Source organism: Telmatherina bonti (assembly GCF_933228915.1).
Source record: "Telmatherina bonti genome assembly, chromosome: 15".
Lineage (NCBI taxonomy): Eukaryota > Metazoa > Chordata > Actinopteri > Atheriniformes > Telmatherinidae > Telmatherina > Telmatherina bonti.
In genome coordinates, this window is record NC_136613.1 from 11,108,933 (window position 1) to 11,125,275 (window position 16,343).

Sequence of the window (16,343 nt, forward strand, 5' to 3'; positions counted from 1 at the left end):
CTCGGCCAGTTCGTCGGTCCAGGGCGGAGGCTGCCGCTCGGCGCCGCTCCACTGGAACTGCTGCGGCTCCGGTGGCGGACAGTGAACCGCCGAGTCCAGCTTTACTCCGGTTTAACGTCAACAAAAGAAGGGAAAAAAGACAGCCACTTGCTGTAAATGTGTCCTGTTCCACTGCGAAAGAGGACCACGGATGAGACTCAGGAGTCAGATACCCTTTTAAGCTTCTCCCTCCACTGCCCTCATATATGCGTGATGCATTCAAGAGCAAAGCAGAGTTTCAGGATTTCAGATATACTTCTGCAGGGACGCAATCTGCACGAATTGCGAAATGTAATTATAAAAACTGTTTCTATTAATTATCGTCCTATGATAAACTTCCTATATTTTTATTAAGTCTGAGATAGATGTATTTATTTAATTTATTCACATAACATATAGGTATTATGGTCTGACATGTAACCATAGAAAGTGTAAGCGAATGCATCACAGCCGCTTCCAACGTTGAGTTTTTTTAGTTGTTTTCATCATGTAAAATGACAACTCACATTTTAAGTGAATACTGTCCCAATATAAATAATTTACAACTATTACATTGGACTGCAGAATAATGCAAATATGTTTATCCAGTTTTTTCAATGATAAATTATATTGCCTCCTAAAACAGAATCATCTCACTACTCTGAATGTTTATTCAGCTGTTTTTTTTTTTTAAAAAGATATAGATAGATAGATAGATAGATAGATAGATAGATTGATTGATTTATGGTTTATAAACAAACCTCAAAATGTTGCAATTACTTTTTTTTTTAAAGAAGAAAAAATATGGATAATACTTGTGGAATGGTTGCTGTTCATTCAAAATTTGCAAATCTAAAACAAATACCTCTACAAATGTAAACAGGCTAAATCTGCAGTAAAAAGAAGGTCTTTGCAGAGCTTAATCAGCTGTTGCTTCTTTCTGATCGATAAGAAATGTTGCTTTTACTTGTGATTGTGAAGCAAGTACAAAGTGGGAATGTTGTAAACGGGAAAAAGTAAAGATCGAAAGCAAATTCACAACAAAAGAAATAAAAATGAGCAGTTAATAAACAAAGTGACAGGAAAATAAACAGGAATTTGTGACCAACCAGCAAGACTTGGAGTGAATAAAATGGGACTCGCATCCAGAAAAGCTCACAGCAGAACTGTGAAATATTTTCACACCAAATCCTGGAAAGTCAGTGTTGAAACTTTTATTTTTAGCAATTTTTAGTTGGCACTACAACTCCACTGGGTAACCAACAAAAAAGGTCAAAAAAAAAAAAAAAAAAAAAAAAAGCCAAGTATAACGAATAATTAATGTCTTGTAAGTAGGTTATACTGGCTGGTAAATGTGCACCTATGTGTGCATGAAATAGGGCAGTTAATTACTGTAGGTGGATTATTTTAATCATGTTTCTCTTCATTTGCATAAACGTAATTAAACAGAACCATAAAAAGTGCTGGAATAAAGAAACCTTTCCCAAATTAAGTATCACTTTCTTTTTTATTTCAAAGAATATTCATAAGTTTGCTCTTTATTACAAAAGCAGTTTTAAAATCCCGGATAAAGAAACATTTCCTGGATTAGTTTAAATATACAGAATTAGATATATATACACAGAGAATTCTGAGACAGAAATTACTTGCCAAAAGGTGAGTCTAAGTGATTCTTTGATTTCTACAGAAAAGCAAGGCATTCGGTGGCAAGTTAAAGTTTACAAAGCTAAGGTGCAGCGCCAACGTCTATTACCAGGTATTTTACATCTAATATACAACGCCTTTAACGTCAGGGTGCTGCGTGGAAACAGACACCTCTGGCTAAAATCCGAACAACGCAGATACTGCGACACAACTGCAGATTCCACAAAAGTCACCTTAATTTCAACAGCAAACGAACAAGAGCAGCTTTAAAACACGACGTCTCACTGCTCAAGAAATCTACACATTTTGCAGACTTTGTTCCATTTACATTTTTCCACATGACTGAAAAGCAAAAGGCAGAAAAAGAGGAATAATTACACACAAAATGACATGTAGAATATATCACTATATATAAATCAAAGTACAGACATTGCTGATTATGAATTAAAGTTCAAAATTAACATCTCAGTTTTGTACATTTGCATAATAATGGAATCCTGATAGTTTTCACTGAATGGAAGACACACACACACACACACACACACACACACACAAAAAGAGGCAGAAAGGTACAGATGTAATCACCATGAGGAGATGCAGCATTGAATCAGATGAAGAAACATGCAGAGAAAATGATTAGTTCACTTTAAATCTGTCATGGTTAAGTCCTCAAACACACAGACAAGATGGGGGAAAAAAAAAAAGAATAACACACATTCACACAATTTAAATATCTCAAATGTAGCCAGACAGACTGAAAGGCAGTGAGTTTATAGGAAAGAAAGAAATTTCTGAACCATTTGCACTGACTCTTAACGTTCACCTACGACATTTAAATAAAAATCTGTCCTGTTCGAGGCAGCGAGCAGCTACAGTGATGGATGCTGGTGAGGCGAGCTGCTGGCTTTGCAGAAAGATCGATTCTTGGTTTCAATTGTTCAGAAAGAAAAATGACAAAAGAAAAAGAACAGCTGAGTGAACCTTTTGGCCTTAAAATGTGATGGAAACCATTAAAAACTAAAAGAAAAACAAAACATTTCGGTCATTGATGTCGATAAACTTAAAACTGCCCCGTGGGCAGCATTCAAATGAACAGCTCGAGGGCTGGTTTTACATGCATCTGTACTGTAGCTTGTGACCATTCATGGGTATTTAATTAGTGCTCGGTTCACCCTGCCTGCAAACATCTGTAACATTCAGTGTTATTCACCCTGTCAATGCAACTCACTTCAATCCCCGACACACTTTGGTTGTACTTTGCAGTTATCCATCTCACACATCTGACAGAGAAGATGTCCCAACATGATTGCTCTCACCAATCCTTATGATGTGCTACCATTTTACTTGCAGAGCTGCAAGGGGTATTGTAGTCTATTTCATTCCCTGCTGTGTATGTCATCACACTGTTCTTGGATTTGGCTCAGCGCAGGCAAAACGCTGCCACAGCGAAGCAATTTAAGGGCTGAACGAATTAAATGCAGACACTCACAAAAGGCTGCAACAAGGTTGGGTAAAGAGACACAAAAAAAAGTCAAATTTATCTACAGTTATGTTGTCTAACCAATTCTGACCACCGAAAGTTATAACAAGGTCTAAATTCACGCCAATTAAGATATAAGTGTTGGGTGGCGAATGCCCACCCTTTAGTAAAAAGCTCATAACATGGTCCTGTACTTGCGAGCAAACCCACCTTTTCTTTTGTGTTGACCTGTGAAAACCAGCTTTGCTCAGGAGAAACCCCCCGTGAACCATGTTTAGTCTCACTACAGAGTCCTAATTTTAACACACGGCAGACCTTTATTACATATGAACCTCAGGCGAATCAGCTGTCACGTGGCGTCAGTCCAACTTGATAGAAACAGTAAGGCCAAAGGAATTAGCCTGAAGCAAACACCCACCCACTCACACAAGTTGAGCCAAATGAAATGTCCAAAGTGTGTATTCTCAGGTCTGCTGGATGTCAGAGGTTTACAGCAGAGGTTGCTGGTAATACGCTGCCTGTTGCTGCTGCTGCTGCTGCTGCTGCTGAGGAGCCTGGTGAGCAGGAGGCGCTACAGGATAGGACACGGGAGGCATGCTGGAGTTGTGATAGGCTGACATATCCATGGCCACGCCCGCCTGGTGTGCGTAGGGAGCTCCAGCAGCTTGGCTCATGTACTGAGAGTTCATACCACTACTGTGAAGTGACATTTAGGAGGGATATTAATTATTCAATCATTCACTAAGTGATGTCTCAACAGAATTCCTCTGTGGATTGATGAATTGATTTGATTTAATTGATTAGATGAGGTACTTTTTGCGTTGTTTCTGTAGAACTGGCTTGGCCTGGTTAGACTGGTGGGGCTGTTTTCTTACCTCATGTATGGAGGCTGAGCTGCTTGGCTGCTGGGTGGAGCTGAGACGTTGGGAGGCAGTGAATGCAGTGGTCCCGGCTGGTCGCTGGGCATATTGTAGGGCTGCACAGGGGGAACCTGTGGCATCCCAGGAGGCAGGTAAGGGGCACCAGGTGGTCCAAGGTAACCCTGAGAAGCCCAAGAGGGGAACAGAACATGCTGGCTTGACTAAGTATTTGGGACATAATAACAATACTGCATTTCTTCTTCAACTAACTTCTCAAATATGCAGACGAAAGGGATGAAAAATAGCTGAAAAGCCATCACTCATGTTTACATCGAGGCCTTTTGGAAGGACCAGATGATTTCCGACTTTTTTTTTTTTTCTTTCTCAAACGCTCACAGCAGATGGAAACAACTAATCCAGTTCAAGCAGAGTAAACGCAATCCTCACACATGCCATCTGCTGACTGATCAGCTCTTTTCCATTTTGAGAATCCATAAGGCCAGTACTATATGCATAAAGAGCTATAACTAACCTGACATTCCACATGTCTGGCACTTTCAAAGAATTTCCACCAAGCAGAGCCGGTATGTAAACAGGAACCACCACTTTGTGCTACCAGTATGAAACACTGATTGGGCGGATCTTTTGTCTTTAAGGTATAAACAGATAGTGCGGAGTCAGATAATATGGACTGTACTGTGCTTGAGATCTTGCAAAGCTCCCAAACATCCTGCAGCTTTGCAGGGTAGAATAAGTACAAAAAAAGCACAGTATTTGCTCAGGACCTTGAGTTTTATCTGCGTCCTCCTTAACTATTTTTTTGGCGTTAGCAACCGCTATTCTGATGTCATTGCAGCCATGCACAATATAGCTTATTACTTGATTTCCATTATTATGGAATAATAAATACCTTGTAATTAGTTGTATTTATTAGCTTTACTGTTGGATCGATTAGGTTATGATGTTTCCAGTCATTATACAAACATTAACTGATGCAGAGGTTTCATCAACATCAAGTTAAGGACATCATCATTTAAAGTTTAGAATTTCCAACACAGAGATTAATTAAAATAAAATATTAATTAAAAAAAGTCAAGTAATATTCTGAGGGGTCCAGTTAGGTGGACAGACATTCACATCTGTGGGGAGATATAGCTACATTAATAATGACTTAAAAAGAATTGCTACTAGAAGAATGCAAGCAGGCTCAAATTCTCCAGGGAGGAAAAATAATGCTAAGTCGAGTGTCAACTTATTATTACTTGTACTAAAAACATGTAGCATATGAATATAGAGCATTGGAGACTAAGAAATAACTAAGAATGGGGAAGTGAAATCAGGTCAAAGCACTAACTCTTCTCTTCTACATCAGTTCTCCATTTTATCATAAATCCATGCTCATATAATGAATGAAGGCTCTGCTTTCTATTGATTCAGCACCTCCAAATGAGTTTACAGATCACTTCTGCACATCTAGCTGGTGAGCAATGTTAGTAATGGAGTGATAGTGATGGTGTGGTAGGTAACATCTTTTTTTTTTTGGTACACTTTCCTCTTAATTAAGTCGCAGGTTCCTTTTTGTTTGTAATTGATTTATACATGTTGACAAGCTTTAAACGTCTATCTCAGGGCTACTCAAATAGATATTCAGGTGGGCCAGATTTTCAAATAAAAAAATGATAGTAAATATAGTGAGAGAAAATGAATCAGTTAAAATAATTGAAAAAAAAAAAAGAAGTTACATTTACATTTTGAAAAATAAGTAGTTTATTAATGTTTCTATCTTAAATTCAGTCCTAAGGGCAAACGCACAAAATAAAATAATGAAAATTCCAGTCAGAGCCTATTTTTCTTTTAACATAAATGTCAATATCATATCAAACTAAACTTTTCAATGTGGTGCCTCCTCACATTATAATCTTTAAAAACCGCCACACACTCCTTGCATATTAAACACATCGGTTCGGCGCTTGAATGTGACAGAAAAAAACAAATAGTTATCGGTCCAGGTGGAGTTAAATCTGCAGTTTTTGTTGTCAATTTGGGACAGAGAGCAACATGCTTGCTAGCGCTACTCTTACAACTTCAAAACACAACACCACACACTGGGGTTAATATTGCTAGGCAACCAAATATTGCATTCATGGTCTGCACAACTGTAGAATTATAGCCCAGTGTTTTTCAATCACTGTGCCGTGGTACACGAGTGCGCCTTGAGATAATATCAGGTGTGCCCTAAGAAATTACCCAATTTCACCTAATTGGTCTAAAAAGCAGTTCAGTGTTCATCCAAACAGATCCCAGTGAAAGATAATAAAATTCCATCTTCTTGTGTTTATCTGATTTCTATTCAAGAGGCTTTGATAAAATAAACTTTATATTATTATATGGACTTTAAAAAAAAAAAAAACATTTTGGTGCATGGCGTGCCTTGTGAGTTTTTTGGTGAACAAAAGTGTGCCCAGGCTTAAAACAGGTTGAAAAACACTGTTGTAGCCTAGCCTACTTGATCAAGTGTAGGAGTGACTGAAGGTTCTTGATTAATATCTTTATTCTTTTACATAAGATGTTCCACATAGAAGTTGGTTTGAAGAGTCTGAAGAGACCTGGTCTATGTCATTTTTGATCCAAAATCAAGAGTCTCTTCCTTTCAAGCCATCGTTAAAGCAGCACGTTGGGAGGCACATATTGTTGTTCTTACCTGCATGGCGACAGAGGAGCTGGATGGCGCATACTGCGACTGCATCTTGGAGTACGCCGAGTAGAATGGAGCTTCATTCATGAGCTTGTTGTAAAGCTCCAGAGCTTCTAAAACTTTCACATTCAATTCTGACAACTCAGAGTGATTCCTGCAACATAAACACTTTAAATTTAACACATCATCAACCGAAAAATGGGATTAAAATAAAAAAATTTAAAAAAAAGAAGGATGGCAAAGGCTCAATCATGCCTGTGTGTTTATTGAAAAACTTTGACAGTAGCTGGTAAGGTTACATTCTGCTATTATGTGGTTTTTGACAAATCTTAAACAACACTGTCAATTTTTATCTAAATTCATAAAGATGTAATAACTGGAGCATGGTACCTGTCAATCTCTTGCAGCTTCTCATCAATCATTGGGTTCATCTGTTCACATGCACCTGTTCAGACGTTGACAGATGGGCAGAAAAACAGAAATACAGAACACAAGGCAGTGACTCAGACTGGCTACAGTTTTCAGCCAGAATGACTAGATTTACATTAGCATTAAAGTTTCTACCCTCCAGCTGGAGAAGCTCTGGGGAGTCAGGAGTTGGATCTGCAGGATCTGCATTCTGCAGCAGTGCCAGCGTTCTGTCCATCTTCGCCTGCAGAAAGAAGACAGAGGATTAAGGCGGGGAAATTTCACACATCAGGGATTTAGGTGTGTAAATTAATATTCACTGAGGAAATGTGGTACCTCATCAATGTATACAGGCTCAGGCTCGACTTTGGTTTCCAGGCTCGCCTCTTCATGACTAGGTGTCTTCTCAACATAAGACACTGGAGAGAAAAATGTCTCTAGGTTAAATCAAGTAGCTGCAGTTGAAGAGGTTTACTAAGTAAACAAACTGTTAATCAAAAGGATATATGTACGTGTGTGTGTGTGTGTGTGTGTGTGTGTGTGTGTGTGTAAAGCTGAAGGAGCTACAGTGTTAATGTTCAGAGAATAAAAAGTCCAACCTGGTTCTGGATCAGCATTCAGATTGGTTGTGACAAAGTTGGAGGGGAAAAGTCCAACTCCTCTGTGGTTCTCTCCTTTCCACCAGTTTGGATCACTGTAGACGGACGGAAGCATAAAATGGGAACAGGCATCAGTGCGTGAGCCTCTAAGGGGAAGCTCATGCAAACTCTGGTTTTGCATCTAACAGTTACAGCGTCAAAGTCTCCGCACAAAGCTAACCATGCAAAATAGTGTCTAAGGGGAACTTTTGTTTTGTTTTTGTTTGGCAGATGACCTGCATCAGTCAGAGGAACAAGCTGACCTGCATTATGACGTAACCAGACTCTTCATCAAAACTTGGTAGCTATGGAGGTTGCTACGGTTTCCTGTTGCGAAGGGGAATTTGATTTTAGTAAAGTGCAGACAAGATGGATAACAGGAGGATGCTGGCTTATCTGGGACATCGATGTCTGGATTGTTACAAGCTTCATTAGTAAAACAACTATTTATTCACCACACAATAAATTTGCAGCGATTATATAATATTATTATAGGCAAATAATCCAGAATAATGCTTTTTTTTTTCTATTTTACCACTTCAAATAAACTAAACTAAAATGTTCCAAAATGCCAAACAACTTTTTTTACAATTTTAAAGTTTATAAGTAACATACTTCTGCATAGTTAACATCTGGAAAATGCCAAATACAACACAAGACTAATAAAATTAAAACTAATGGTCGTTTGTTTTGTTAATATAAAATAAAAATGATCAAGAATGTAAAATAAATTATACAAAAAAAAACCCAAAAAAAACTGGGGTTATATATGACGCTTATATAACTATCACCAACTATCACTATGTGGGGGTTTTCATTTGGTTGCAATGCAGAAAGATGTGTTAGTTTGTCAAAGGTGATTTGGTAACCAGAAGCAAGAAATGGAAACCAATTATACACAGATAAAATATTCACAATAAAAATAAAAGCATTGGCGAAAAGCACTGAATGAAAAAGACCTTAAAAAAGACTGAAACCTTCCAAATATTCATTCGTTCATTTTCCTAACCGCTTAATCCAGTGAAGGGTTGCGGGAAAGCTGGAGCCTATCCCAGCAGTCTTTGGGCAAAAGGCAGGGTACATCCTGGACAGCTCGCCAGTCCATCGCTGGGCCACACACACACATATTCCTAAGGGCAATTTAGAGTAACCAATCAACCTAACATGCATGTCTTTGGACAGTGGGAGGAAGCCGGAGTACCCGGTGAGAACCCACGCATACACGGGGAGAACATGTAAGTCCACACAGAAAACCACTGACCAAACCTTGGTAAGGATCTAACCTGCAACCTTCTTGCTGTGAGGCCACAGTGCTAACCACTATGCCACCGAGCAGCCGGTATCAGACACTATTTTAAGAAAATATTTGTGGCCATAGCAATACATACTAAATGGTACATTTTCCTGTAATAACAAAAATGCTACTTCAGTAAAAATAAATGTTAATTAAAAGTCTAAACTTTGGAATCTGAGCAGAACTGGATTCATGATTCAGTCTCACATACTTTGCCATACAAACCAATTATCAAATTTTGCAATGTATAAATAAAACACACGACAAAGTCTGGGTTTTTACCGCAAGTGGCTTGAGCATTTCAAAGCAATTTCAACACCCAATGTGCTTCTGAACTTTTATGGAATTTGCATGACAGTATCACATGACTTTAGATGGAATGTTGTGACTACAAAAAAAAAAAAAAAAACTCAGAGAAAGTGGAAAATAATTCATAATAAAACTGTGACTGCATTAAACCTTCAGAATAAGGTTTAATAAATATTCTTTGTCAAATGCTAAACTGAACCGTGAAGTATAAACTTCAATGGTGATGTTGTGTGCCCTCATTCAATGGTCGTGGGATGGAAATGAATTGCATGATGTCACAAAACATCAAGAGTGGATGACTGTTTATTAGTGATGTTGTGTGCCTTCATTTAATTTCTACGTGCAGCAGTGCACGGCTGCATCCTGTTATTCGGCTATGCACAGCTGCATTCTGTAAAACAACTGTGTTTGCAATAAGAAAGGTCATGAGAATGTTGAGAGGACTCAATAACAGCTGAGTCTTGCGCAGCCACTGTGTGTGTATATTGTGGGGAAAGTTTGGCCACCTTTCTACCTGCTCTCACGCAGTGTTGTTTGTGCATGGGTATAAAGTGGAGAAGTCCCGGACTTTTGGTAGAGTCTGCTGCGGGTTTCACTGATCAGGACGCCCAGCTGGTATTTTTGGCACTCTCTACCGGGGTTGTGGGCTCTCCAACCTATCGCGTAAAACGGTAAGAGCTGGAACTGAAACTATCTAAGTGCTATACCAATGATGTGTTTGCTTTCTCTTTGCTGTTCAGATTAATAAACGCGATTTAATTGTTGAACACTGAGAGTTTGTTGTGGTCATTATTTACCGACTTCCATGATCCTGTCTCAATAAATAAAAGTGTTTCATTACAAACCGTTATGTTAAACATGAACAGGACAAACATTAGCAGAAATATTTATTAACCAGTACTGGGAACATTGAACAGTGACAGCTGTATTTCTTTTAGGCTAACATTTAACCCAGTAGTTACAGTTAGGACTATTACCTAATGGTTGATATTGCAGTCTGACTCACTAGGCAGACATCATGTGTGTGTTTTCCAGCTCTTCCTCCACACAAATGTCACTGTGGACATTTCTTGGAAACCTATCTGCTGGTCGTTGAATGTTAAAGCGGAGCTGAGTCATGAATGCCTCACGAATTATGAAACATTACCTGTCATCCAAAACTATGATAAGTTCTCCAGCTTTGAAGGTCAGCTCGTTGTCTTCAGCTGCCTCGAAGTCGTACAGTGCACGCACTTTACGGAGCTCCTGCCCTCCGCCACTGCTAGAGTAGTTTGGGGGATCAGAGGTCAGGGTCAGGGGCCTAATCTCTGCCTGCTGCTTCTGCTCCTGTAAGGAAAGCTCGATGGCTGAGGAAGACAGAGAACCCTGGTCAACTAGAAAACATTTACAGGTTTGACACACAGACAGGATTCATCTCTGCTGTTTTGTTGCATTATTTACTACATATAAAAACAAATATTTTAACATAGAAGAGGAAAAATGTTATATTACTTTACCTTTGGCCAGGTCATCATCATCTGATGGTTTGCTTACAGCAGGTGTGCTGACCTTTGTGGTGGACCCCTGTGGTCAACATAGAAAGATAAGGTCACATCTGTGTGTGTGTGTGTTTGTATACATATAAATAGACTAAGATTAAGAGCAAAGACTACATATGAAAATGAAGTTTCCTGCCACCTGCAGTTCAGGCTGGGTAGCACATACCACTCAGAAATGTGTCATACATGCTAATATAGTCATAAAAAGCATTACAGGGTGCAAGCTTCCATGTACAGAGAATTATGTGGTTGGATTTGCCCTGATGGCCAGCAGAGTGTGAGTTATTCTACTTGTATAGACTTCAATCAGTACACAGTGTGCAGTGAGAAAATGAAATAAAACACATCACCACAGAGGTAACAGCGGGAACTTGGACATGACTTAATAGAGTGGCTGAATCCAAACAGACCTGCATGCTGTCTAAAGAAAACTGACATTTATGTTCAGAATGGATGATAGGTAAAGGTAAATACAGCCACAGCTGGAGTCACACAGCCTGCTGATATTTGCTCTTGAGCTGATACAGATTAAATGTCATACCTGCTGCTTCATATGTCACCTGCTCTCCAGTGAGGCGTATTTCTAAGCCTTTCTCGATATATAATAAGCAGCACACTGCTACAACAAAATGAAACACAGCGAGTGGCAAGAAAGCATATTGAATGAAGTCCCGGTGCTGTTTATTAACTGCCTTTTGCATTTATGTCTGTCACTGCAGACTACTTAACCAGATTATTTCATGCACAACAGGTGGCCGTTTACACGGAGAAGTACGGGAAGTCTGATAAAAGCAGGTCAGCAATAAACTCTACTTTTCCACAAGCAAAAATATCCATGGATGATAAAGATGTAGGTCAGGTGTTTTACACCAGCCTGAGAGCAAAGTCCACTTCGACTTGTCATACATATGCAGTTACATCACATTTCATACAAACATCAAGTGGTAGAAATAAAACCAGAAGATGGAGTTGTCCCCAAAAAACTGATCATGGAACAAGCACACGCAAGGTAAAAATAACTGGCAAAAAACAAGGGTGTTTAGCATGACAAAATGTTTGGATGCATCTGAATGGAAAGGTAATTCTGGCTTTAGCTGAACTGTTTTACTCCCAGCAGCTACTGTGAATTTGATTCCTGTAGGTAAAAACCAAAGCTGACTTAGAAGGAATGGATCCTTTCAAGCAGAGTCACTTTTCTTTCTACAGAGATGGCTGAAGAGTAAAAACCTACATTAAACACTAAATTGCTTTAACAAAAACTACATGTCAACATAGATATGAAGCCAAAATCTGCAGTATATCAGAGCAACACCTGGGTTTTGGACTTCAAAAGTTGTTAACTGTTGATTACATGACAAAAAAAAAGAGAAACAAATTTTTAGGTTCACATTTGTAGATATAAGTAAAAGTAATTCAAATCTCATCACAAAGACAAGATAGTAACTGGTTTGCATGGAAACACACCTGAGAGGAGGCACTGGGAAAGCTGATCCCCTCCTCTTTCAGAGACTTGATGGTGGCACCAAGCAGGCTGAGTTGCGAATCCTTCTGAAAGTCTTCTGCCCACTCCACCATGAGTGCCTTTAGCTTTTCACACACCTTAGGGTGGGCCTACAGAGGACATGAAACACACATTAAAAAACTAAAATGGCTTCTCTGACACAGCTGACAGCGCTTGAAGGGCATAGTGGTGACTGTGTTTGCAACATTGGACTAAGCAGTTCACAAAGCCTGAGGAATGAGACAAGTTAAGATTGCAGAAAAAGATTACAGAAGCAAATTATCAGGAGAAAACAAGGTGGAGGTACATAGAAGTTTACATACCCTCCCCAACACATTGCGCACTTCGCTGGCAAACTCCCTCGAGCAGATCTCCAAATGAAATATTTTACCACAGTTTGACACAGAAGCACCCAGCAACTATACAAGACAGTTAAAAAAAAGGGACAATGATTCAGTATGTTTTAAACAAAGATGTGAATTTTTTTTACCACTCGCAATCCTAAAATTTTCAAAGCCTATATTAATAGTAGGTGAAGTTTTTGTCGTAATAAATGGTTTTGATTATAATTAGGCTTCAACTGTCTGAATGAGTGAACAAAAACAGCTAAAAATAGAGCAACCCATGTGATAGCCTTTGCTAGGATGACTCAACAGAGAGAATGCTCTAACATCCTCACAGTATGACACCTGCAACCACACAAAACGCCTCTAAAAAGATTATTTGCTTAACTTTCATGACCTAATGAGGAAGAAGAACAGAACATCATTAAATATAGTCAATGCTATCTTTTCTTTTTTTGTTGCTGTTGTTGTTTATGTTTAAGCCAAACTAAAGATTTACTGGGGTCTTAAAAAAACAGTTTCTTTGTTATATTCAGGAAAAATCTATAAATGGATATTTATATTTGAAATAAAATTATTTGTTTAAGAAAACATGAAGTCACATTTTGAGCAACTTTTTTTTTTCACTAATACTTTCTAATAAACTAATAAAAATAAATGCCATTACCTACTGTGATTAAATAATTTGACAACAACAGAATGTGAGGCATATCTTGCATAAATTATAGAAAGAAACTAGATTCTTATGTGAATATTTGGTACCTTTAAAAGATGTGTTCATACATTGTAATTTGTAAAGTGGAATATTTAACTCACGTTGAGTGCTTGCATGGCAACATGAGGCACTTTGTGGTTGACTCTCTTCATTATGGATCTCAAGCTGTCTTTTGGTCTGCACCAAAGGGGAAAAAAAAGAGGTTAATTGTCATTACAAAAATAAATATAACATATAAAAACACAGTATCAAAACATTAGAGTCACAACTGACATAGTTTACCACAAGAATATTGTCTGAAATGTTGTAATCCAAGAATTATTTGAAGCACAGTGCTTCTGAAATCCTAAGGCTTATTCAGAGGAAAGTGCCTTGGTCCAGCTTACCCATTGGGTGTCGTTCCAATCTTATCACAGATGTCCATAATGAGCCCCCAGTCATCTGTTGTGTTGTTTTCATTTGTTGCCTTCTCTGGAAATATGTGAACATGGATACAGTTATTGACCACATATGGTCAAGTGAGAAAAACATCTTCAGTGCCATCATGACTGCCATCGGTTTCCATGCCAGTCCCAGTGGGCAAGTGATGCAGCCATGAATAGGAAACACTAAGCTACTGTGTTTTAAGCTGATCCACCCTGCACCACAACAGGCAAGCTTAAAGTTAAAAAAAAAATCTTACTGGAGCAGCATATGACCTAGAAAAATGTTCTATGAATACAATTATATTCATATTCTGTCAAACTTTTCCTGGAAAACAACATGCCAAGACGTGATGCCAATATTAAGCATTTTACCTCATGTTTAGTTTAATAAGTGAAAAACTAAAAATAAATAAATAAATAAATTTAAAAAAGAAAAAAAAAAAAAATTTTTAAAAAGCCCCTTAAACTTGTTTTATGGCATGAGGTTTAAGTAAAACAACTCTTTTGCTAATTTTGCCCCTCAAAATAATAATTGTTTTAGAAATATAAATATGATTTAATTATAATAACAACAGAAGCAACATTTTTGTCATGGTAACTTTTCACTATTTCTTAATAATACAGAAAAACCCTTCTGACCATTTGTCATGACAGTTAGTCATTAGTAAGTTATATGTAACAGTGAATTTTTGTATGATCATAAAGAAATTTGAATTTGATTTTACATGCAAATGATAAAAACTGTATCGGCAGATGGCCTGTGATAATCATTACAAAACATGGTGTTATTAGCCGACTATTGTTATATTTTTAAACTACCTTTATTTTACAGAATAGTAACTAACAAGAGAAGTATTGTTTTCTATTACTCTCTTCACATTGAGTCTTTTCAGCTTTTTTTCTGGCATCCATTGTCGATCTCCATGTGGTTAATATGTAATATATGATAACTGTAATATGTAGGAGTTACACTGTAAAATTACTGATAGCCTAATTTATTCCCAGATGACAGGCTCAGATTTCCAAACCTAAAATATGCTAATGTAAGTAGTATCAATCAAAGTTATATCTTTAGTTGTTTGCTTTAACTCCGTTAAATCCCACAACTTAACATCCACGCCTATATTATCAATACAAAGCAAATGATTAAACCTAGCAAGTTGAACTGTTGGTATTTCTGGCTGAAAAACAACAACAGCTTGAAGAAAATTCCCTTTCCATTATTAACTCAACTGATGATCAGTCCTTTTGGCACAAATTTATTCATAATGACAACCCATTTAGTAGGGATGTGACAATATGCTTTTGTCCCAATTCCATTCAATTCCGATTTTAATGGGTGCCGATTCGATTTAAATTGCTATTCTCAATTATTCGACATTGCTCATTTTTGTAGATTAAAAACAAAATAAATGTATAAAACTTTTTTTTTTTTGCACATAATTTTTCTTGATTTCAATTAGGAAAAAAACAACACAGAAGCCAGACCATTATTCTGCTGCTGTAATGCCCAAGAAGACTGGTTAAAAGATCAATAAAAAGAATAAAAATGACAAAAATTTTATGAGTTATTTTTATTTATTTGAAAAAAACAATCGATTTTTTAACCCCCAACAAAGATCGATTTTTAAAATTGTGAGGCCAAACAAATCCAGATTTTCAATTTTTCGATTAAATTTTCCCACCCTTACCATTTAGCCTAAAAGCAAATACTCCTACTTGTTCATTTATTTATTTATTTAATAATTGTTAATGATGATTTTCAGAATTTGAAAACCATGACCCATTTTCACAACCAACAAACCTTTTATAACCTAGTTGATTACTGGTAAAACCATATATATCAAATGGGCTTTTAACTATTACTGATATTCCGCAAAAATACAACTAATTGAACTATGTGAGCTAAATAAGCTGATTATAGAGAAGATATTTCTCTAGTGTACATTATTAAGTCAGTTTAAGACCCAAACTAGAAAAGACTAAACATACACTTTTAACCCAAATTGCCAAAAATGGCTGATAAATTTAATGGAGGTTGTTCTCAACCAGTCAGCTAGTCTTAAATACATAAAAACGTGACCCATATTTTATAAGTTAACGTTGGTAAATCTAATAGTTTTATAAGTTAACTTTGTTAAATCTTGCTGCGCTGATCTGACATAACTTTACAGCTAACTGCAAACGCTAGCTTGCGCTAGCTTCAAGTGTTTTTAGCCGCTCGCTGCTCTGACAACCTGAAAAGAGAGTTTCACCTACCGACATCTTGATCAAAGGGGTTCTGGGAAAATAAAGGCATTCTAGCGATTTAAAAAGAGTTTTTTGACAAAAGAAAAGCGAGAGAGTTGTCGAGACTAAACCTAAACAAATATTCCTTCCTTGTCCATTAAAGTGGCACCAGTTGGTCTTCCGGTAACTTGGCTGTCTCCCATCATGCCTGAGCAATAATTTACCATCGTTGTAAATAGGAAGAA

General features: G+C 37.5%; 1 protein-coding gene across 1 annotated transcript; it reads right to left on the bottom strand.

Annotated features, from left to right (window-relative positions):
• Nucleotides 1-1,615: 1,615 nt before the first annotated feature.
• Nucleotides 1,616-16,262, bottom strand: stam2 (signal transducing adaptor molecule (SH3 domain and ITAM motif) 2). The gene is made up of 14 exons (XM_079254501.1): nt 16,129-16,262; nt 13,831-13,915; nt 13,546-13,621; nt 12,709-12,804; nt 12,349-12,495; nt 10,843-10,909; nt 10,494-10,692; nt 7,705-7,799; nt 7,442-7,524; nt 7,262-7,349; nt 7,088-7,142; nt 6,704-6,851; nt 4,018-4,184; nt 1,616-3,838 (listed from the first exon to the last, which is right to left on the bottom strand). The coding sequence occupies exons 1-14, from the start codon at nt 16,166-16,168 to the stop codon at nt 3,631-3,633; spliced, it is 1,554 nt and encodes a 517-aa protein (XP_079110627.1). The 5' UTR covers nt 16,169-16,262; the 3' UTR covers nt 1,616-3,630.
• Nucleotides 16,263-16,343: the final 81 nt, after the last annotated feature.

Bases quoted from the DNA above. Each gene is read 5' to 3' on its own strand.
- stam2 (XM_079254501.1), bottom strand. From the start codon at position 16,168: ATGCCTTTATTTTCCCAGAACCCCTTTGATCAAGATGTCG. The intron at 13,622-13,830 runs GTAAGCTGGACC...CCTTTGGTGCAG, and splicing joins ATTGGAACGACACCCAATGG to ACCAAAAGACAGCTTGAGAT. The intron at 10,693-10,842 runs GTAAAGTAATAT...TGTCTTCCTCAG, and splicing joins TGATGATGACCTGGCCAAAG to CCATCGAGCTTTCCTTACAG.